This window comes from Oryx dammah, unplaced genomic scaffold, assembly GCF_014754425.2.
Source record: "Oryx dammah isolate SB20612 unplaced genomic scaffold, SCBI_Odam_1.1 HiC_scaffold_25, whole genome shotgun sequence".
Taxonomy (NCBI): Eukaryota; Metazoa; Chordata; class Mammalia; order Artiodactyla; family Bovidae; genus Oryx; species Oryx dammah.
The window spans coordinates 1,690,940-1,714,375 of NW_024070209.1; the positions used below are offsets into that span (position 1 = coordinate 1,690,940).

Here is a 23,436-nt window from a genome sequence, read left to right on the forward strand (position 1 = left end):
CATGGTTTATAGACTTCCTGTAGAACAGAATGACCATCCCTAGACCATAGAATTCAGGATGCAAAAACTACAATTAAGTGATACTCCAGCAATATCCCAAATAGCAAAGAATTAAATACTGCCTTTGTGAAGTGAGAGTATGCAGCAGAACCACGTATCCCGTATAAGCCATGTAAGAAAACGATTTGTACAGTTCATTTAAGGACCTCAGTGGTTCAGACGGCAAAGAGTCCACCTGCAATGTAGGAGGCCTGGGTTTCATCCCTGGGTGGGAAAGATCTGGAGAAGGGAATGGCAACTCACTCCAGTATTCTTGCTTAGAGAATTCCACGGACAGAGAGGAGCCATGGGATCCCAAGAGTCCGACGTGACTGACTGAGCGACTAACACAAGATTAGTTTAGCAAAACTGGTACGTGCAGGCTCAGTCGCTTCAGTCGTGTCCGACTCTTTCCCACCCTATGAACTGTAGCCCGCCAGGCTCCTCTGTCCATGGGATTCTCTAGGAAAGAATACTGGAGTGGGTTGCCATACTCTCGTCCAGGAGATCTTCCCCACCCTGCTGGCTTCTGCATTGCCGGCGGGTTCTTTACCGCTGAGCCACTGGGGACTCCGAGTAACCCTGCAGGAACGTGGTAATACTGAGTATTATGGGACTTGTAGTTTCGGACGCAGCGGCATATTCTCCCCGACCTCCACCCCAATCCTTTGGGACTGGCCAGGAAAAAGTGACTTGCTGGGCAGTGGACCTGAGAAGCGAGCTCCGGCCCTGCGGATTGAAGGAGCCGCTTCCTCAGGAGACGACCAACCCCACACTCTTCCAGAATCAGCTTCCCGGCGGGCTGCCGGGCGCTGCGGCGGACGCGTAGTGATGGCGTCACGTCCCGCTGCAGCCGCCATGGTTTCCCTGGCGACCGCTGTGCTCTCCGCGCCTAGGCGACGGAGATGCTGGCGAGGCGGCAGCGCGACCCACTCCAGTCCTTGCAGCGCCGCAGTCAGGAGCTGAAGCAGCAGGTACCGTCTGGTGAGAGACCTGGGCTCTGGCGGCGGGCGAGCTCTGGGGCGCACCCTAACTCTGAGAGTCAACCCCAACCCACCCTTTCCAGGTGGTAACCTCCCCCACCCGCAACGTCCCGGGACCAAAGCCTGATTCTAACCCCTCACGCTCCCAACCCAACCCCGGGGAGGCTAGAAAATGGGATGCTCGACTAAGTGCTGTCCTCCTCTCCCTCCACCCCACCTAACAGCTCCATCTGCAACCTAACAACTCTTCTATCCCATCTCACCTCCAAATCTAAACGAATGATACCATTCCAACCATCTCTGCACTCAACATCACTTTCCTCCATTCTCCATGCTTCCTTTCCTTTATCTCTCATCCAGTGGAGGCTCTTGAGTGTTTTTGCTTCCCATAAAGCCAAGCCAAATATGCATCAAGGAATAATATATAAGAAAAATATTAAGACCTGACAAGTGAGAAAAGGACATGAACTAAAGAAGAGATACTAGTCACATAAACATGAGAAAAATTGGCTTCTAAGATAAGCAATTGCAAAGAAAATAAGATACCAAAAACACTTTAAAAATCTTCATGCTCAGTACTGGGGAGGCTGTGATGAAACAGGCACTTTTACTGCCCCAGGGTATAAGGCACAGCATTTCTGGAAAGCACCTTGACAAGATGTAGAAGATATTTATGCTCCTAGACTGTGTAATTGCATTTCCAGGAGGAAGCACAAGCTGGAATCAAGATTGCTGGGAGAAATATCAATAACCTCAGATGACACCACCCTTATGGCAGAAAGTGAAGAAAAACTAAAGAGCCTCTTGATGAAAGTGAAAGAGGAGAGTGAAAAAGTAGACTTAAAGCTCAACATTCAGAAAACGAAGATCATGGCATCTGGTCCCATCACTTCATGGCAGATAGATGGGGCAACAGTGGAAACAGTGGCTGACTTTATTTTTCTGGGCTCCAAAATCACTGCAGATGGTGACTGCAAGCCATGAAATTAAAAGACGCTTACTCCTTGGAAGGAAAATTATGACCAACCTAGACAGCATATTAAAAAGCAGAGACATTACTTTGCCAACAAAGGTCCATCTAATCAAGGCTATGGTTTTTCCAGTGGTCATGTATGGATGTGAGAGTTGGACTATAAAGAAAGCTGAGGGCCGGAGAATTGATGCTTATGAACTGTGGTGCTGGAGAAGACTCTTGAGAGTCCCTTGGACTGCAAGGAGGTCCAACCAGTCCATCCTAAAAGAGATCAGTCCTGGGTGTTCATTGGAAGGACTGATGTTGAAGCTTAAATCCAATACTTTGGCCACCTGATTTGAAGAGCTGACTCATTTGAAAAGACCCCGATGCTGGGAAAGATTGAGGGCAGGAGGAGAAGGGGACGACAGAGGATGAGATGGCTGGATGGCATCATCGACTTGATGGACATGGGTTTGGGTGGACTCCGGGAGTTGGTGATGGACAGGGAGGCCTGGCATGCTGCAGTTCATGGGGTCGCAAAGAGTCAGACATGACTGAGTAACTAAACTAAACTGATCTGTTAATATTACCAAGTATTATTTCCACTAAATAAAATGATTTTTATAATCTTTAGCAGACAGAAGATGTACTGAATGCTCATATTTTATCCAGTTTTGGACTTTCATTTAAAAAGTACAAAAGATTGGGTGGATAAATATTTCTTAAGGAACTCTATTGGAATTATAGTGGTACAACAAAATAGAATACTCTTCTGGTAGAAATAAAAATAAAAGTTAATGAGACACTAACTTAAGCTGAGCTTTGGCCAGATGCTTTATATTGCATTCAATTTTAAATTTACTTGGACATTGACAGAACCAGGAAAAGTTGTAGAAGTAAGCCACAACAATTGTTACTGATACAAAGATGAAACAAAACAGTCACCAGGGTTGTTCAAGCTGGAACCCAATTGGCTCCTGAGCCTTTTGGTACCCTGTGTGTCTGGGAAGGGCTCTGTGATATTGTGGGGTCCTTCTTCCCTGACCCCATATAGAATGTACTTCTGCTCATGCTCAGGCATGTCTGACTTTTCAGGATCCCAAGGACTGTAGCCCTCCAGGCTCCTCAGGTCCATGGAATTCTCCAGGCAAGAATACTAGGGTGTTTTGCCATTTCCTTCTCCAGAGGATCTTCCCAACCCAGGGATCGAACCCACTTCTCCTACATTGGCAGGCAGATTCTTCACTGTCTGAGCCACCAGGGAGGCCTTCACAGAGGACACGTGAAGCAAAACGTGGCACAGACCTCCACCCTGCTATCCATGGGACAAGTTATGAAGGACCCATCTGGGTTACGCCCGTGATGACTGACTCACCATGTGTGTAAACGTTGTGAATAACAGATGCAGAATGGCAAGAGTAGAGAATTTTATTTCTGTTTTTTCAATCACTTTATCTTTTCCACATCTGTAGAACCCAAAAGATGTATGTGCCTCTTTTGTGGGTATGTTGGCAAAGTTACAGGTAGTATTTGGAAATTGCTAAGTCACAGTATAAGATATAAGAATAAGGATAAGAAAGAAAAAAACCTGTGGTTTATTCATACAGGGAGTATTACTCAGCAATAAGAAAGAATAAACTAACGATACAGACAGCAGTGTATATGGAAGTATACTTCCGATATGGAAGTATCTCAGAAACATGCTGTGTGAAATGATTACACAAAACAGTACATTCTGGGAACTTTCTGGAGTAATAGTAATTTTCTATAGGTTGATAGCGGTTTGGATTACATGGCACTTGCCAGAACTTAGCAAATACAGTCTTAAGATGAAATGTGTATTTCCTTGTATGTAAAATTCACACCAAATACTGAACTCTAGTTAGTGATACCCATGATGTATTGTTTAAGGGAAAATATACTGATGATTGTAATTTTCTTTGTAATATGTAAAAAATTAGATGGGTTGATGAATAGATGGATCAAAAGAGTAGGGTAAAATGCTAATGATCGAATCCAGGTGGCGGGTATATGGATGTTCACTGTACGATTCTTTCAGCTTTATTGTGTGTTTCAAAGTGTTCATTACAAAATATTTGGGGAAAAATTAAAAGTTTGTGTCCTAAGGTTATATGGTATTTAACAGTGTGATACTTTAGACAGTCTCCATTTATTGTAGGTCGATGGGTTGCTTTTTGAGAGTCAACTGAAAGGAGCTCTAGAAGCAAGTAAAAGGAGAGATATGTACCAAAGGTAAAGTATGCTAAGTTGTGTAAGCTTTGTAGAGGCTGTACTTAGATTTCAGTGAGCAGTATTTACAGCATAGAAATTGAGGCACTCTATTTTTTAAAATTAATATAATTTCTGAAAAGACAGAGTAATAATAGGAAATAATACTGAGGTAAAAATGAATGAAATTTTCCAAAAGTATTTTGAAATATTTCTCTTACAGTTATCTACGTCTACCAAGCCTAAATATTGGAATAAGGTTAAATAGAGGATGACAAATGTTAAAAAGAAGTAGCTTACATTTATTTTGTACTTTTGTATATACCAGACAGTGTGGTCTGCGCTCTAAGAATTTTTTCTTAATTAACTTTCATAACATCTGAAAGTTACTGAAAGTTAGTGAACTACTCATTAATATAGATGAGAAAATTAAGGTTTACAGTGATTAATTAATATGTCTAATATTACTCAGCTATAAAACATCAAAGTGGGAAGGCAATAAAAATGTTTTAAAACCAACAAGAAATGCAGAATTTATTTATTTATTTCAGTACAGTTGATTTATTAGTATGATGTGTTAGTTTCTGGCGTAAGGCAAAGTGATTCAGTTATAAATATATATATATTCTTTTTCAGATTCTTTTCCATTATAGTTTATCACAAGATATTGGATAGAGTTCCCTATGCTGCACAGTAGGACCTTGTTGTTTATCCATCTTCTATATAACAGTTTTCGTCTGCTAATCCCAAACTCCCAATCACCCTCCCCTCCCCTCCCCGCCCTTGGCAGCCGCCAGTCTGTTGTTTCATTTGTGATTGTGTCTCTGTTTCCTAGAGAGGTTTATTTGTGTCATATGTTAGATTTTACACGTAAGTGATCTCATATCATGCCAATTGTCTTTTGCTTTCTGACCTACTTCCATTAGTATGATAATTCCAGGGCCATACGTGTTGCTGCAAATGGCCTTCTTTTCTTCTTTTTAGTGGCTGAGTAGTATTTCATCATATTAACGTGCGTGTGCCACACCTGCTTTATCCATTCGCCTTTTAATGGATGTTTAGGTTGTTTCCATGTCTTGGCTATTGCAGATAGTGCCGCTGTGAGCATAAGGTGTATCTTTCCAAATTCGAGTTCTCTTCAGATACATACCCAGGAGTATGATTGCTGGATCAATAGGCCGGCTCTAATTTTAGTTTTTTTGAGGAACTTCTGTACTGTTTTCCTCCATGGCTTCACCAATTTATATTCCGACCAACAGTGTAGGAGGCTGCCCCTTTTCTCCACACTCTCTCCAGCATTTGTTTTCTTACGGACTTTAATGATGCCCATTCTGACCGGTGTGAGGTGATACCTCCTTGTAGTTTTGACTTGCATTCCTCTAGTAATTAGCCATGTGAGCCTCTTTTCATGTTCCTGTTGGCGATCTGTATGTCGTTTTTGGAGGAATGTCTACTTATGTCTTCTGCCCATTTTTTGACTGAGTGGTTGTTGTTTTGTTGCAGTTGTTGTTGTTATTGAGTTTCTATGAGCTGTGTGTATATTTTGGAAATTAAGCCCTTTTGGTCACATTGTTTGCAAATATTTTCTCCCAGTTCATATGTTATCTTTTCATTTTGTTTATGGTTTTCTTTGCTGTGCAAAAGCTTATAAGTTTGATTAGGTTCCATTTGTTTATTTTCTTTTATTTTCTATTGCCTTGGTGTTACTAGACTGACCTAAGAAAACATTGGTATGGTTTATGTCAGAGAATGTTTTGCTTATACTCTTTTCTAGGAGTTTTATGGTGTCGTGTCATATTTAAGTCTTTAAGCCATTTTGAGTTTATTTTTGTGTTTGGTGTGAGGGTGTGTTCCAACTACACTGATTTACATGTGCTGTCCAGCTTTCCCAACACCACTTGCTGAAGAGACTGTCTTTTCTTCATTGTATATTCTTGCCTCCTTTGTCAAAGATTAATTGACTTTAGGTGTATTGGTTTATTTCTAGGTTCTCTATTCTGTTGCATTGATCTATGTCTGTTTTTGTGCCAGTACTGCTGTTTTGATTATTGTAGTTTTGTACTCTTGTCTGAAATCTGGGAGGGCTATGCCAGAGAACAAAAGCTTTGTTCTTTTTCCTCAGGGTTGCTTTAGCAATTCGGGTTCTGTATAAATTTCAAGATTATGGGTTCTAGTTCTGTGAAAAATACCATGGGTAATTTGATAGGGATTACATGAAATCTGTAGATTGCTTTGGATAATATGGCCATTTTAATAATAATAATCCTTCCAATCCAAGAACCTGGAATTTCCAGGTGGCTCAGTGGTAAAGAATCCACCTGCCAGTGCAGGAATCACAAGAGACGCAGATCCCATCCTTGGGTCGGGAAGGTCCCCGGAGGAAGCAATGGCGACCCACTGCAGCGTTTCTGCTGAAAAAATCCCCTGGGTCCTGGCAGCTACAGTCCACGGGGTTGCAAAGAGTGGGGCATAACTGAGCAGCGAAGCATGCACACAGCCCGAGAACATGGATCGTCTTCCCATTTCTCTGAATTATCTTTAGTTTCCTTTATCATTGTTTTATAGTTCTCAGCATATGTCTTTCACGTCCGTGGTCTTTTGTTCCTAAGTATTTTATTTTTTTAATTTTATTGAAGTATAGCTGATTTATACTGTTGTGTTAATTTCCTCTCTTCAGCAAAATGACTCAGTGTCACACACACACACACACACACATTCTTTTTCATATTCTTTTCTGTTACGGTTTGTTGCCGGATATTGACTACAGCTCCCTGTGCTATACAGTAGAGCCTTATTGCTTATCCACCCTATATATAATAGTTTGCCTCTGCTAATCCCAACCCCCAGTCCTTCCCTCCCCTCTTCCCTTGTCAGCCACAGTCTGTTTTCTGTGTCTGTGAGGCTGTGTCTGGATCATAGACATGTTGATTTGTATTGTATTGTAGATTCCACATAGAGTATTTTATTTTCTGATGCAGTTTTAAAAGGAATTATTATTTTTACTTTCTCTTTCTGATATTTCATTTTTAGGATAAAGTATTATTATTTTTACTTTCTCTTTCTGATATTTCATTTTTAGGATAAAGAAATTATTATTTTCACTTTCTCTTTCTGATATTTCATTTTTAGGATAAAGAAATCTCTGCCTGTGAATCTTGTATCCCGCTACCTTGCTGAATTTATCAGTTATAGTAGTTTTTGTGTGGAGTCTTTAGGGTTTTCTATATACAGAATCATGTAATTTGCATACTCGTCTCTTCCAAGTTGGATACCTTTTATTTCTTCTTATTACCTGATTGCTATGACTAGGACTTCCAGTACTATACTGGAGTGGTGAGAGTGGGCATCCTTGTCTTGTTCCAGATTTTTGCAGGATGGCTTTCAGCTTTTCAGCGTTGAGTATTGTATTGGTTATGGGTTTGTCATAAGTAGCTTGTATTATGTTGAGATATGTTCCCTCTACACCCGCTTTGGTAGGGGCTTTTATAGTGAATGGATGTTGAATTTTATCAAATGCTCTTTCTGCATTTGTTGAGATGATCACGTGGCTTTTGTCTCTTCTTTCTCTGATGAGGCGTATCGTATTGTCTTCTGGGCTAAATCCTGGGTTTATGGAACTTCAGAGCTATGGAAGCAGTTAAAAGCCCAGTGCTTTCCTTATTTTAGAACTAGGAGACTGAAGCCCAGAGTCACTTGTCTGCTGAGTTTTGATTATCATACCTCATACCCTAGATCTTGCTGCGAGAATCACCCAAGCTAATGAGTGGAGAGACACTTACATATGAGTTTTTAAATATCATTCATATGATAGAAATTGCCTTGCCTGCTTAAAGACTGAACATATGATTTTATAAAATAGCTTTTTTGGTTATGACGATTAAAAACTCAATATTTTTCTTTCTTTTTTGAAAATTTAGATGTATCCAATTAAAACAGGCAATAGATGAAAATAAAAATGCTCTTCAAAAATTAAAAAAAGTAAGTATTATAGTTGGTCACGTTACTATTTTTTTTTTTAAATCTGTTTTTACCCAAATATTTTACTAAGTGGGAGTTCCTATCCTTAGAGTGGGTAGGTTCCTGGGTTCATATAAGTGTGAACCAGGGCCCCAAATACTGATAAAAGTTCAGCTGTGATGAACTCACCCAGCACTGAGGACGCGGAAGAACTTGAAAGAAGCTATCTTTATTATTGCGTTGTGTAAGTTTTATGTTTTACAGTTTACAATTATTTTTATTTTAATCACACTGTGGGGAAGTAGATTATTTGGCCCAGAGGGTACAAGGTAGAGAAGCTTCCTGAATCACACAGCAGTTCTGAGATCGGTGACTCTGCAGAAACAGGGGGAACTAACCCCAGGGACAGAGAAACTGGGTGGGCTCCCGTCTGTGGGGTCGCACAGAGTCGGACACGACTGAAGCGACTTAGCAGCAGCAGCAGCAGAATTTTCTCTTGGCAATTCCATCAGGATCTTTTAATATGAGCCTGAACTTGAGCGAAGTGTTCAGGGCCAGAGACTCAGAGAGCATGTAGGGTGGAAGGCGTGCAGGAGTGGTCGCCCTGCCCGTGAGTGAGTCTCCTTTACTGCATTGGAGACAGGTGGTTTCTAAGCATCTCTTCTGAATTTCTCCAGGGATGAGAAACTGTAAATCAGGAGACTGACTGACCCTGAATTGGAAACGCTGACCCCTGGGGCTTGCAAAGGTCTGGCAGTTGTCCCAGTGTCTCGCTGCCAGCGGGCGACAGAACCTTGACTTGGCACCTGTCTTTTTAACTCCAAAGCCAGTCCTCTGTCTGGAACCTGTCCCTTTACTGGCTGTAGAGGGTCTGCAATACCTAGCAACAAAGCAAAGCAAATTAGAGGCCTAACTTTGTTATGCCATTTGATTCATGTTCCAGCATAATCATAATTTAAGAAATCTTAAATTTCTTTTAAGCTTTGTTATGCCATTTGATTCATGTTCCAGCATAATCACAATTTAAGAAATCTTGAATTTCTTTTAAGCTTGTTTATCTAAGATAGGCACAGCCTTGTATTGATATTTGCTTTGTCTTATGTCACTTATTGGAGTTTTTTTTTTTCTATTACAATAAATGCAATAAAAATGGAATTTTTTTTTTTTTTTAGTGAAGTAGACTTTTATTCTCTCATAGGCTGATGAACCTGCACCTGTGGGAAATTACTATCAGAAGAAAGAAGAGGAGCACAATCTTTTGGATAAGCTTACCCACCAACTGCAGGAGCTTGCTGTGTCCATCAGCAGAGAAAATGTCACTGAGTATGCGCCCTTCCTTTCTTTCTTCCCATTATATCACCAACAGTTTAAATGTTTTATTCAGAATAAAGTTGCATATAGATAAAACCGTGACAGTATAATCTGTCAACAGTTACTTATTGTATATAGAAGAAAGTGTGAACTTCTAGGAGAGATGTAAAGTAAAAGCCATAATCTCTCAGGTAGCTCATAAGCTAGTTGGGGGAGCAAAATAGAGATGTGAAAAGCTCAATAAACAGACATTAGAAAGTAAGGGTCATGCTTTTAATGTCAGGGTTGATGTGTAAAAACAAAATTATCTGAATTATCTATTTGCTTATTTCCTTTTTATAAATATTCTTTTAAAAATGGAAGCAGAAATATGCATTCTTTTCCTGATGGAGTGGATGTTAGTAATAGGCTTTGTAAAGTGGAAAGAAAACTTGACAGTGTAAACAACCCCAATTCATAGGGAGATAGAAAGAGAAAAGTCAACTATTTAGACTCTTCAAATGCTGTTCCCATACTTTTACACTGTATTCTGGGGGAAAAAAACACTAAAGAAAATATTATTAGAAGGTTTCTAGAATTTCCATTGATTTCCAGTGCTGAGAATGACAAAGTGGCTGGTATTAGACTTAACCTTCCTACCAAAAAAACACTGTAGAATCTGGACAAAATATACAAAGTGGCTTTCTGAACTTACTGAGCATCAGCTGAGCGGTCTGATATCCTTAATACAGAGAGACACAAGAGGTGACTCCTGTATTCACCCAGACCCCCTCCTTGGCGATAGTTTATGAGCTGTGTGTGATGCAGGAAGGTAGATCCCAGACAGGGAGCAGCAGTCTCTCTGGGCTCCAGAGATCAAATTCTGGAGTTTCTGGGACCTAGTGGTCCAGTGGTTAAGACTTTACCTACCAATGCAGGGAGCTGAGATCCCACATGCCTTGGGGCCAAAACCCCAAAACATAAAACATAAACAGTATTGTAACAGTCTCAATAAAGACTTTAAAAATGATCCACATAAAAAAGAAAAGGTCTTAAAAGTTCTGCAGTTGCTGAGGCTCCTGGGACATGTGGGGAGAGGGAAAAGACTTGCAGAGAGACAACTCCAGAAATCTGAGGGGACTCCTGGGCTACGCAGAGCTGGAATCCCGAAGGCCTGGCAGGAAGCACCTGCTGGGAAACAGAGCTTAAAAGACTCTGCGGGTCACAGAATCCTGGAAAAATGCTGGGCTTTATACCCAGCTAGAGCAAAGAGACCTCGGTGAATACTCCATGCTAGAGAGCACATAAGACCCATGTCTAGGAGTAAGGAGTACAGAGTACACCCTGATATTCAAAACTGTGATCTTGAAATACAGACAAAACTGAAGGAAATCTTTCCCAACAAAACCTAAAACCAGACCTGAACAGGAAAAAGATAACAGGACAAAATTCACTGCTCATTAAAGGATGTCAACATAATCCAGAGTCTCTAAATATGTCAGCCACAATGTGCAGTAATTACTAAAAATAATGACTAGAAATGCAAAAAAAGTAGGGGAAAATAAATAATAGATAATTAAGCAGTAACAGTCAATAAAAACAGACCCAGATCTGAACTAGATCGTAGAGTATTCTGACTGGGATTTTTAAACAATATGACTAATATGTTAAAGAAAATAGAAGAAAAGATGGATGAAATGGGAAAAAAAAAGAATATTTTGAGAGAATTCAAATATAGAAAATAATCAAATGAACATTCTACAACAGTAAAATATAATAACTGATAGAATACTGGCTGGGAGCTTTCTAAGTCTGATTCAATATATAGCTTCGAAAAGGTAGAAAATGTCTTGTAATAAAGAGAAAAAATAGTCAGTGGAAACCTAGGTGACCCAGATGTGAAAATTAGCACACCAGAACTATCAAAGAACTATTTTCAGTGTGTTAAGGAATTTGTTGGATAGATAGGCAGATTGGTTGATTAGAGAGGATCTTAAGGAGAGAAATGAAAACTAATACAGACCAAAAATGGAAACTCTGAACCTAAAAAACACAGTATATAAAAATGTTTTTTTTTTAATTGGTGGTTTGACAGATAACTAGATACAATAGAGGAAAAGATTAGCGAACCCAAACACTGAGCAATGAAAAACTTTCAAACTCGTGCACAAAAAGAAAAAAAGAATGGAAAGAACAGAACATAGGAATGGTTTAGGACATGGTCAAAAGTGACAACCCACATATAACTGAAGTCCCAGAAGGGGCGGAGAGAGAGGATGGAGCACAGGAAATATGTAAATAAAATTTTAATTGAGATTAAAAAAAAATTATTGATTCAGTGATCCAAGAACCTCAGACAACCCCAAACAATAAATATATAGAAACTACACATAGGTGTGTCAGTTAAACTGCCGAAAATTAAACATAATGGAAAATCATAAAAGCAGCCAGAGAAATAAACATGTACAGACAAACAATTCAAATTAAAGTTGACGTCTTGTTAGAAAAAAATACAGGTCAGAGGACAATGCAGTGACATCGTGAAAGAATTGAAAGGAAAAAAAAATCTGTCAACCCAGAATTCTGTATAGAGCAAAAGCATCTTTTAGAAATTAAAGTGAAATGAAGACATTTTCAGACAAACAAAAGCTGAGGAAATCTGTCAGACAAGAACTGAGGCATTTGCTATAGGAAGTCCTTCAGGCTGGAAGGAAATAACCCCAAGGAAAACTTGGATCTGCAGAAAGGAGTGAAAAGCCCTGGTCTGTGGGTAGACAGAAAAGACTCTTTTTCTTCTCTAAATGTCTTTTAAAAAAACACTTGATTGTGTAAAGCAAAATGTAAATTTGAGAATTTATGATATACAGTCAGTTTTCATTATTTGCAGTAGTTATACCCCACAAAATTGTTGCAGACCTGAATAGTGAATACTGCCCTGTAGCTTCTAGGAGAAGCTAGGTTCCTATGAAACAGTGAACAAAATGTCTTTTGTCAACTGAGTAATATACGTCCTTGTTCTTTGTGTGTTTCTGTGTAAAGATACCTTTTTAATGTATATTATTGATTCATTAATATTGAACTCAGCCAACAGCCCTGTAATTTATGCCTGAAGAAATCTAATAATAACACACTAATTTTCTCCCATTAGATACATCACAGCTTTCTTCTGCTTGGGACCACTACATACCATTTCAGCACTGTGTTTGGGCGCCATTTAAGATAGCATAAATGGGTTGCAAGTAAAAGATTGGAAAAAGATATTCCATGCTTACCCTAACCAAAACAAGGTGATGCAGTTACAGTAATATCAGGTGAAATAGACTTTAAGGTCAAAACTAATTTAATAGATTAAGACATTTTATAGTAATAAAAGGACTGATTCAGTAGGAAGAAATTATCCTTAATGTGTAGGCATCTAATAGCCGCTTTACAACATATAAAGCAAAAATTGTCAGCACTACCGGGAAGCTGACAATATAATCCACAAACCTTAGCCCCCTAATTAAAAATGTATTTGTAGAACACTGTATCCCACTAGGTAATGCACATCTCTTCCAAGTGCACGTATAACATTAACCAAAATGAATCATAATGGACCATAAAGCAATTGTCAACAAATGTCCGAGGATTGAAATCATGCAGCAATTCTGGTGACTTGGAGTTACATTAAAACTCAGTGGCAATCCAAAACTAATACAGTGGTGAATGTCAATTGTATCTCAGGTAAAAAAAGAAAGACTCAAATGACAGAGACATAAATAAAGATCTCCAAATGTTTGCAAATTAAATCACATACTTCTGGAACTTCCCTGGTAGCTCAGTGGTTAAGAATCTGCCATGCAACACAGGAGATGTGGGATTAACTCCTGGTCGGGGAACTAAGATTTCATACGTAACTACTGAACCCACATGCTCCAGAGCCCACGTGCCTCAACAAAAGGTCCCGTATAGCATACCAAAGTATTCCATGTGCCTAAACTAAGACCCAGTGCAGCAAAATAAATAAATAATTAAAAAAGAATCACATACTTCTCTATAACCTAAAGATCAAAGAAAATATTACAGTGGAAAACTAAATATTTTGAATGATAATAAAAATGCAGCTGTGGGCCGCAGCTAAAGCAGTGCTTAGAGGGAAATTTATGGCTTTAGGTGCAACATTTAGAAAAGAAGAAAAGTTGAAAATCGTCTACTAAAGTTTCCAACTGAAGAAGCCAGAAAAAGAACAGCAAATTAAACCCAGGGAAAATAGAAGTAAGGAAATAATAAAAATAAGAGAGAAAACAATAATAAACTGACGTGTAGTAGATAAAATCAATAAGCCAAAAGTTAGTTCTTTAAAAAAAGTAATTGAATGAGTTAATTCCTAGCAAGACTGATCCAGAAAAGAGGAAGAGGGAAAACACTAGCAAAAAACAAGGATGAAAACAAACCACTCAGAGGCTACAGAAATTTAAAAGATACCGTGAAGATGCTGTGAAAAACTTTATGCCAATAAATTTGAAAATACAGGTGAAATAAGTCCCTCAAAAAATAAAATGTACTCAAATTGACACGAGATGAATAGAAAATCTTAATAATCCTACCAAAATATCTACTAAAGAAGTTGAATGCATAATTAAAACCCTTTCCACAGAATAAATCCTCAGGTTGTTTCACTGACACAAATTTCTGCAGCAATTCAGTAAGACATAGTACCAGTATTATGAAATCTTTCCAGAGAACAGAAAAAGAAACATTTCCAAATCATTTTATGAGCATTATGAAAAGTGAAAGTGTTAGTCGCTCAGTTGTGTCCAACTCTTTGTGACCCCTTGGACAGTAGCCTGTCAGGCTTCTCTGTCCATGGGATTTCCCAAGCAAGATTACTGGAGTGGGTAGCTATTCCCTTCTCCAGGAGATCTTCCTGACCCAGAGATCGAATCTGGATCTCCCACCTCACAGGCAGATTCTTTACCGTCTGAGCCACCAGGGAAGCTCAATATCAAGACTTGATAAAAATATTATAAATAGAAAGCCATAATGAACAAATGCACAAACTCAATATAAAGTGTTAGCAAATAAAATCCAGGGCACATACAAATGACAATACATCACGGCTAAGTGGAATGTATTCTAGAATGCAAGATTAATTTAGTATTTATTTTTACTTATTTGCTGTGCCGGGTCTCGGTTACAGCACTCAGGGAGCTTTGGTCTACCTTGTGGTGTGCTCTTAGTTGCAGCATGCGCGATCTATCAATAGTTTCCCCACCTGGGATCAAACCTCGGCACCCTGCATTGGGAACACCCCAGTGGACCACCAGGGAAGTCCCTGCAGGATTAGATTAACATTGAAAAACTCAGTAATTGAAATTTACTGTATTAGCATAATAAAGAAGAGTCATTTGGCTAGTTTTATGGTTAGCAATGTCTGTTTGCTTCAAAGTATTGTTAGTCACTATGTCCTGTCCATTGTGTCCATCTTGTCCAGACTCCTTGAGACTCCATGAACTGTAGCCCACCAGGCTCCTCTGCCCACGGGAGTCTCCAGGCAAGAATACTGGAGTGGTTGCCATGCCCTCCTCCAGGGGATCTTCCCGACCCAGGGATTGAACCCGAGTCTCTTGTGTCTCCTGCACTGGCCAGCGGGTTCTTTACCACTAGCGCCACCTGGGAAGCCCTACCCTTTTATACTTCGCCCAAAACTCTGTCTTTCCATTTGGCACCGATATACAGAGAAGCTGACCTTCAGGCTTCCTTAGTTTATATATTTCATGCCTCACTTTTAATAACCATCTTTGTGTTTAGCCTTTCTTCCAGTCTCCATGGAGCGTGATTATCTTTCTCGGAGCAGGTCCGATCACACCCTTCCCTGCCTTCATTTTTGGGGAACACCTTCAAGATAAAGCTCGCATGGGCTGCATTTTGCTCGTCTCTTGTCTGCCTCATCTCTTGCTCATTTCTCCCAGACCTCTTTCTACCATTCATGAGCTACTTGAGGGTCCCTCTTTTCCAGCTTTCTTCCTCCACTCCTTTCCCTACCTTTTTACCCACCCCCCCCCCCGCCCCTTTACCTGATTAATTTCAGCTCATCCATCAAGTCCTAATTCTAAGCCTTTCCTGATCCCCACCCATGCAGTCTTGGTTAGGTGCCCATCTTGTGTGTTTCCTTAGCACGCTGTGTTTACCTCTACCGCAGTATCTGCTGAACTATATTGTAAGCATCCGTCTGCTAGGTTGCCTCATTGTCCTCCTGGAGGACAGAGAACTGTCTGATTTACCTTTGTTTCTACTGTGTCTGACATGGAAACTGACAGGTAACGTCATGATCATCGACACTGCCAGCTTTTATCGGGAACTTGCTGTGGTCAGACACTGTTGTAAACACTTTGCAAGTTTGTAACTCCTCTAATCTTCGTGAGGACCTTATGAAGCAGGTTCTGTTATTATCTCTACTTTACCAATGAGAAATGGGGAGTCTAAAAGAAATGTACCCAAGACCAATCAACAAAGAGGAGACAGAACCAGAACTTCATCTCAGAATCCATGCTCTAACCGCTGTGCAATAATGCTCAAGCAGCATTTGCTGAATGGATGAATCCAGGACTTCAATTCAAGTGTCCTGGCCTCAAGACCAGCACTTGCTCCACCATGTCAACACATTGCTCAGATATTTTAACTCCTTAATTACTCTCAGGTCACATAGTCTTTGCTAAATGGTAAAAACTGTTGGTTGTACTTTCCCTTTTTTTTTTTTTTAATTTGCCTGTTATAAATATGGGCCAGTTCTTCTGTATGTAGAAGTTATGCTTGATCTATTCTTCTGCATTATTTCTGGTGATCCTCATCAATTACTTTCTGCAGAACTGGGGCACTCACTGAAAGAGAGGAAGAGGAGAATTCTGCTGAAGAAGATGAGGAAGAAGACGACGACGACGAAGAAAGTGAAGAAAGTAGGGGCGAGGATGAAGAAGCAGAAGAGGAAGAGGAAGAGAAACAGGAAGGTGGATCTCACCCAGAGGCCGCGAGCGGAGAATTCATTGCGCTGGGAGATTTTACGGCTCAGCAAGTGGGGGACCTCACATTTAAAGTAAGTGGAAACAAACTGGAAGCAAACCTAAGGATAAATTTGCATACCTAACAGAGTAAGAAGACTCTACCTGTACATCTGGATTAGAGAGCCCTGATATTAACTTTTTAAAGACTCAGTCTGTTTAAATAAAATAAGTGATAATTACGATTTACAAGCAGTAGTCGTAAAATTCTGTTATCAAAGTTACCTGGTAGTAAAATGGGAAGAAAACAAAGAAAAGAGTAGATGCTCCTCTGGTTTTGAAAATACAGTAGTTTTAATGTTGATAATTCTGAGCTTAGGGGTAAATTCTAATTAAAACATTTTACTTTTATTTTGCCTTAAGAAAGGAGAAATTCTCTGTATAATCAAAAAAAACTCTGATGGTTGGTGGATGGCTAAGAACGCCAAAGGAAACAAAGGCCTTGTTCCTAAAACCTACTTGGAGGTTAGTCTTTTTTGTTTATTCTTTCCTTTTTCTCCTTTAAGACTTTTTTTTTTCCATTTATAATAAAACACTAAGTTGTACTCTTTGATCAATTGGCTAGTGAATGACTTAAGGTATAGAATTTGCTTCAGTTTTGGAGGATCAGAGCATGAGAAAAAATGGGGGCTTCCCTGGTGGCTCAGTGGTAAAAGAATCTGCCTGCCAATGCAGAAGACACGGGTTTGATCCTTGGGTTGGGAAGATTCCTTGAAGAAGGAAATGGCAACTCACTCCAGTGTTCTTGCCTGGGAGATCCCATAGACAGAGGAGCCTGGCGGGCTACAGTCCACGGGGCCACAAAGAGTCGGGCGCAGCTTAGTGACTCAGCAGTGACTGTAGTGGTCCGCTCTTCTGCAGGTGAGCTCTAGCGCACTGGCTGCGCAGAAAGCACAGTGGTCTGCTCGTATGCCGGTGAGCTCTAGAGTGCCGTCGCACACTGAAGATGCTCTGTGGGTCCGTGTCGATCATAAAAATGAGTAGACATTTATTGTTTGCTGTGAAAGAAAACTGCAGTTAACTTTGTCTTACGTTCCACAAATACATGATCCTTTACTAAGATGTGAGCATAGTGTATACGCATGTTGATTGTCTAGTTCTTTCTTATTTCGTAATATGGCATGGTCATTTGCTGTCCAGTATATATAGATCAGTGCTGCTCAGTAGCAGTATAATGCAAACCACAAGTGTAATTGAAAATTGTTTAGTAACCACACTGAGATGTCTTGTTTTTCCCCATACCACTTCTGACATTAGGTGTGTGAGGGTTGTTTTTCTGACAGCAAATACATGTTGTTTTTCACACAGTTTCTTTGAAGCCAACCAGGTGTCCAACAACGCAGTTCAACTCTAGCACTAACTCCTGGATTTAGCACAGACCCCACAAGATAAGGGCACAGCCCGCAAGACCGCCCTACTTTGGGGACTTCCCTGGTGGTCCAGTGGTTAAGAGTCTGCCTGCCAATGCTGGGGATGCAGGCTCAAGCTACGCCTCAACTTCTGTTTAAGTTATATATAACGTATATGTAAAGTACACCACAGCTACTTAACCCACACTCATGAACCTGAAAACCGAATCTGCTGAGGGCCCGTGCTCTGCAACGAGAGGACCCACCAGTGAGGAGCCCACACACTGCACGGAGAGATTAACCCCCGCTCACAGTGAAGACGCCGCCCGGCCAAAATTCACTCAATCGACGAATCAATCAGTAAATAAAATAAATTTTAAATTGCTTGGACAGAAAGGAGCCTGGCAGGCTCCTTCATGAGGTCGCAAAGAGTTAGACGCAACTGAGCAGAGCAGCAGCAGCAGTCCATACCTAGAAGTGACATTCGTGGGAGCTCGGGTTAGCTTCCATTATGAGCTAAAGAGCTTTGAAATCGTGGCCCACGTAAGGTAGACGCACATTTCTTTTGTGTGCGGAGGAAGTGCAGAGATGGGCAGTCAGGGCATGGCAAGGCCCTACCTCCTATTTTACTCGGGGCTTCCCTGGTGGCTCAGTGGTAAAGAACCCACCTGCCAATGCAGGAGACACAGGGTCGATCCCTGGGTCGGGAAGGTTCACTGGGGAAGGAAATGGCCACTCACTCTGTCCGTGGGATTTTCTTACCTGGAAAACCCCAAGGACAGAGGAGCCTGGTGGGCTACAGCCCATAGCGTAGCAGAACACTCTGACATGACAGCGATTAAATAACAACAAAAGCAATATTTTACTCTGTGGTTAGGTGCCATCAGCTCTCCCTAGGGCTGTTATCTCTTTACGTTGGCAGCTGTATCTTTTAACAATTCCAAGCAGAGAGAGAGAAGTGGGGAAGAAATCAAAAGGCAAGAGCTGCAGTCTTTTATAAAAGGTTTCCTGGAAGTTACACAAAAAGCTTACAGTTAGATCTCCTGGACCAGCATTTAGTTTCTTGACAACACCTAGCTGTGAGGAGGGCTTGGAAAATGTAGTTTTCTTAGGTTGCGTGCGTGCTCAGTTATATCTGAATCTTTGCAACTCCATGGACTGTAACCTATCAAGCTCCCCGTCTGTGGGCTTTCCCAGGCAAGGATACTGGAATGGGTTGCCATTTCCTTCTCCAGGGGATCTTTCTGACCCAGGGATTGAACCCACATCTCTCCTTCATTGGCAGGAGGATTCTTTACCACTGAGCCACCTGTGAAGCCCCTTTTAGCTTGATTCATTGCTATAATCAGGGACTCTTGGAAAAGAAGAACCTGCATTGTGCTCAGTCTGCACGCAACCTTGTCGCATTATTCCCCTTAAATAAATTCCTAGATGCTTATTGCTGCTGAAAGGGGTTTACACCTTGGTATTTTGGTCGAATTTGCCAATTTGCAAATTAGGAAAGTTATTCTTCTTTGGACTCCCACCCCCAGCAGCTGAGAATATCTGTCTGTCTGCACACTTGCCACTGATGGTTGTCATCAGTCTTCTGCCAAAGTGACGACCGAAAACAGAGGGGCTCACTATTGTTTTTTACTTGCGTTTATTGTATTGCTAGTGAGGTTGAGTGTCATCTCATTTGCTTTATTTATTTCTATTTATTCTTTGAAAATTGCCTTTTAAATTCATTTTTCAAAGGGATTTTTGAAAATTGCATTGCTTTGGAAGAGTTTTTGTATTATCTTAATAATAAGGATATTAAGCCTTGGAAACTTGAGCCAGATATTGTCTTTGTTGACTTTCAACCAGACTTACTTTTAGGTAGTTAAATCTGTCAGTGTTCCATTTATGAGTTTTGGTTTTGGTATCATGAGTGGGAAGGATTCCCCCATCTCAAGATTATTTTCTTCTAACACTTCTGTAGTTCTTTTATTTATATCTTTTCTTCTTTTTTTACATTTGAATCAGTTCCATCTGGCACTTATGTTGAGTAAACTTGTTCTCTACCTTTATCCTTGTACTTTTTTCAAATAATGACATCATTATTTGAGCTTTTATCCACTGATTTTTAATACGTCTGTCATATACTAAACCCCTACCTACACTCAAATCTTTCTGAAAGTACATTTATTGGTTGATTTTCCCATTAGGTAAAAGGCACTTCATATTTCATATTATTTTCCAGCCCTATAATAAAGAAGAAGGTCAGGAATCAAGTGAAGAAGGCAGTGAAGAGGATACAGACTTAGGGGCTGAAACAGCAGAAGGAGCAGAGGTCAAGCAAAGGTAAAAGGGTGTGAGGGGACGCAAAAGTGGGCTCACGAGATGTTTCATTTGTTTATCTTTACTGTTATAAATAATGGAAGAATTTCTTGAAATGGAAACAACTTATAGCTTGGGAGCTTTTCTCATGAGCATTCGCTTAAAGGTCATTACAACTTTAACTTTGTGGTTACTTTGAGCAGGTGATATTATTCTCAGTTTCATGTAGGCAGTGCTAGATTGTCAGAAGATACAGTGATATGCTTTGTTCTTTGATTAATGAAGTTCTCTGGTTGAGTGAACAGGCATAAACTTTCTGTGGACTCACCTACCCACTCTGTCTCCCTAGAACCGATTCTCACTGGAGTGCTGTCCGGAAAGCCATCTCAGAGGTTGGTATCTCCTGTCTCATTAATGGGGCTTCCCTGGTGGCTCAGTGGGAATCTGCCTGCAATGCAGGAGACGTGTGTTCTATCCCTGGGTTGGGATGATCCTCTGGAGAAGGGCATGGCAACCCACTCCAGTATTCTTGCCTGGAGAATCCCATGGACAGAGGAGCCTGGAGGACTGTGGTCCATAGGGTGATGAAGAGTCGGACACGACCGAGCGACTAACACTTGCCCTTTTCACTTCATCTTATTAATAACATCTCATTTTGTTACCTAATAGTTCTGATAAGAGTTCAGATTCAAAACAACTTTAAATGAAAGCATTGGATCTTAAGTGGGTACAGGGCCTGGAATGCACAGAACATGAAAACATACCTCTGGTTTAGTAAGTCTGTACTCCGAGTAACACTTCCCATTAGGTCTTTTCTGTTCAGAAGGGTAGATTTGAGGGCTTGGAAATGTCTCACTTTGATTCTGCTTGAATTTTCTGTCATTTGGGTAAAGACAATTGTTAAATTTTAGTTTTGTAACATTTAAAAATTCCAAAAAGCTCAAAAAAGTAAGAAACTACCCATAATCCTATCATTTAAAAAGTTACATAATGAAATGAAACTCCACTCCTTTCATAAGTAATCACCACTAACCATTTAGTCAATGTATCCTTTCTGGGATTTTAACTTTATTCATCGTTTATGGACATGGGTGCACATGCCCGTGTATGTATGTTATGTATATACACACACACACACAGCCATTCACTCTTCAGCACACGTCAGTTGATGGTGTCAACTCATCTGTGACGTGGCACACTCCCTTGTGGAGCAGGGCAGGCCGTTTTGATAGGGGCCACGCAGAAGCAGCCAGTCTAAAGCACAGAGCTCGGCGCCCGGAGCACTGCTTGAGGCTTGGGAAAGGCCAGGTATCAGCGATGGCATCTTCTCATAATTGGGGGTTAAACTGCTGTATTCTCCCACTAAAGTCTGGACATTTGTATTTTCATTTTGGGACTTGTAGCTGCTCTAGTGATAAAGAGAGTATTCTAGAGGTGAGAAAACCTGAATGAAAGCAAACAAGTCAATTTTGTTTTACTCTCTTCAGCAGATAAACACCGTCGACGTGCTGGCTGCAATGGGAGCTATTCCTGCCGGGTTCAGGCCTTCCACCCTCTTCCAGCTCCTGGAGGAAGGTAGCAGGTGTCCATCGCCCAGCACAGACTTTTAGCGAAGCCGTCATGGTTTACATCTAACTTTTCTGGCACAGCCAGAGAAGGTTGTTGATAAAGATGTTGAATCTCACATCTCTTGGATGCTCATCTTGCCCGTCATCTTGCCTGTGACAGGAGGAGGGAGCCTGATCCTATCAGACGCCAAGCCCCCTTTCGTTCATTTCGGAAGCAGGACTCTCAGCGATCGCCCCTTTCCTGCGCTGCTCTCCCCTCGCCCGTCGGCTCATTGCCTCACAGTAGTTCCTAGCACCAGCCCCCCCAGCCCTGTCCCACTCTAGCTGAAGCCTCCCTTTCTCTGCTTTTCTTCACATCAAGACTTTTCCCAAGAGTTACCTCTATTCACTGTTTCCGTTTTCTTATTCATTCTTGGATTGCCTGCACTCGTCACCATTTGTTCATAAGCTCATTTTATTTTATTTTTAAATATTTATTCATTTATTTGGCTGTACCAGGTCTTCGTTGCAGCACACAGGATCTTTGATCTTCATTACAACACGCAAGATCTTTTTTGTTTCGACACGTGAGACGTTCAGTAGCAGCAGGCAGGGTCTAGTTTCCTGACCAGGGATTGAACGCAGACTCCCCGTGTTGGGAATTTGGAGTCTTAGCTCATTTTAAAGAGCAGCGATTTGGGGGAGAGGCTCACCTGTATTCTCTGAGTCGTTATCTATGTAAGGACTGCTTTGAGGCTCCTCTGTTGGGGGGCTCTCCCCAGTGCCCCCTCAGCACCCACCTCTTCCTCATGCTTCTGTCTCAGGATAAAACGCCACCTTCCCAGAGACACCTTCCTTGTAGGTTCTCCTGCGCTCATCCATGTCGGTACCCTTTGTAGGTCTAAGTCAGCTTATAATTATTTTATTTAGTCTTTTGCCTACTTATTTTTCTTAATTACTTTCGTCCACTGAGCTGTAAGCTCATGGGGGCAGGGGACGTATTTCTCTGATTCACGTTTGTGTTTCCAGTTCCTAGCAGATTGGTGGTTGTTGTTCGGTTACTAAGTCATGTCTGACTCTTTGCAATCCCCTGGACCACAGCATGCCAAGGCTCTCCTGTCCTTCACTGTCTCCTGGAATTTGCTCAGATTCATGTCCATTGAGTCAGTGGGTAATGCTATCCAACCATCTCATCCTCTGTCACTCCCTTCTCTTGCCTTCAGTCTTTCCCAACATCAGGGTCTTTTTCAGAGAATCAACTCTTCGCGTCAGTTGGCCAGTGTATTAGGGCTTCAGCTTCAGCATCAGTTCTTCCAATGAATATTCAGGGTTGATTTCCTTTAGGACGGACTGGTTTGATCTCCTTGCTGTTAAGGGACTCTCTGAGGAATAGATTTTGTAATAAGTATTCATGACTAAATTATGGAAAAACAGCATTAAAATACTTTTATGTAAAGAAGTAAAATTAATGATGATACACTTTTTCTAGAATGTCCAAAAAGTGGTTATAGATTTTCTGCATTTTACAAAAATATTTGAATGGGTCATCTTCATCAGGGGGCATGTTACCAGCCTGACAGTCTTTAAGGTCTTCCCAAAGGCCGCTTAAGATCAGCTCTTATGTGCTTCCGTCTTTTCGTTTCCTCCTGTTGTTCTTATCTCTGCTGGTATGTCTGTCTCAGGAGGCAAGTTTCTAGCAAACAGCATGCATGGTATTTTCGATGTCTGTTTCCTAAGTTTGTACCGTAA

The 23,436-nt window shown here is 40.9% G+C and overlaps 1 protein-coding gene across 6 annotated transcripts in view; it reads left to right on the forward strand.

The window, feature by feature from the left end:
* Positions 1 to 863: 863 nt before the first annotated feature.
* The window catches only part of NPHP1 (nephrocystin 1), a 65,463-nt gene continuing 42,890 nt past the window's right edge, over positions 864 to 23,436 (forward strand). For 3 of the 6 annotated variants that reach the window (XM_040267548.1, XM_040267552.1, XM_040267551.1), the window contains exons 1-9: positions 864 to 1,013; positions 4,157 to 4,230; positions 8,124 to 8,184; positions 9,362 to 9,486; positions 16,300 to 16,525; positions 16,854 to 16,955; positions 20,064 to 20,164; positions 20,490 to 20,532; positions 21,628 to 21,715. In XM_040267548.1, coding sequence (XP_040123482.1) covers positions 945 to 1,013; positions 4,157 to 4,230; positions 8,124 to 8,184; positions 9,362 to 9,486; positions 16,300 to 16,525; positions 16,854 to 16,955; positions 20,064 to 20,164; positions 20,490 to 20,532; positions 21,628 to 21,715 — 889 coding nt within the window. In that variant the 5' untranslated portion in view covers positions 864 to 944. Of the gene's footprint in view, positions 1,024 to 3,179; positions 3,481 to 4,156; positions 4,231 to 8,123; positions 8,185 to 9,361; positions 9,487 to 16,299; positions 16,526 to 16,853; positions 16,956 to 20,063; positions 20,165 to 20,489; positions 20,533 to 21,627; positions 21,716 to 23,436 lie in introns of those variants that run through there. The other 3 variants (XM_040267549.1, XM_040267553.1, XM_040267550.1) reach the window with 3 other exon arrangements.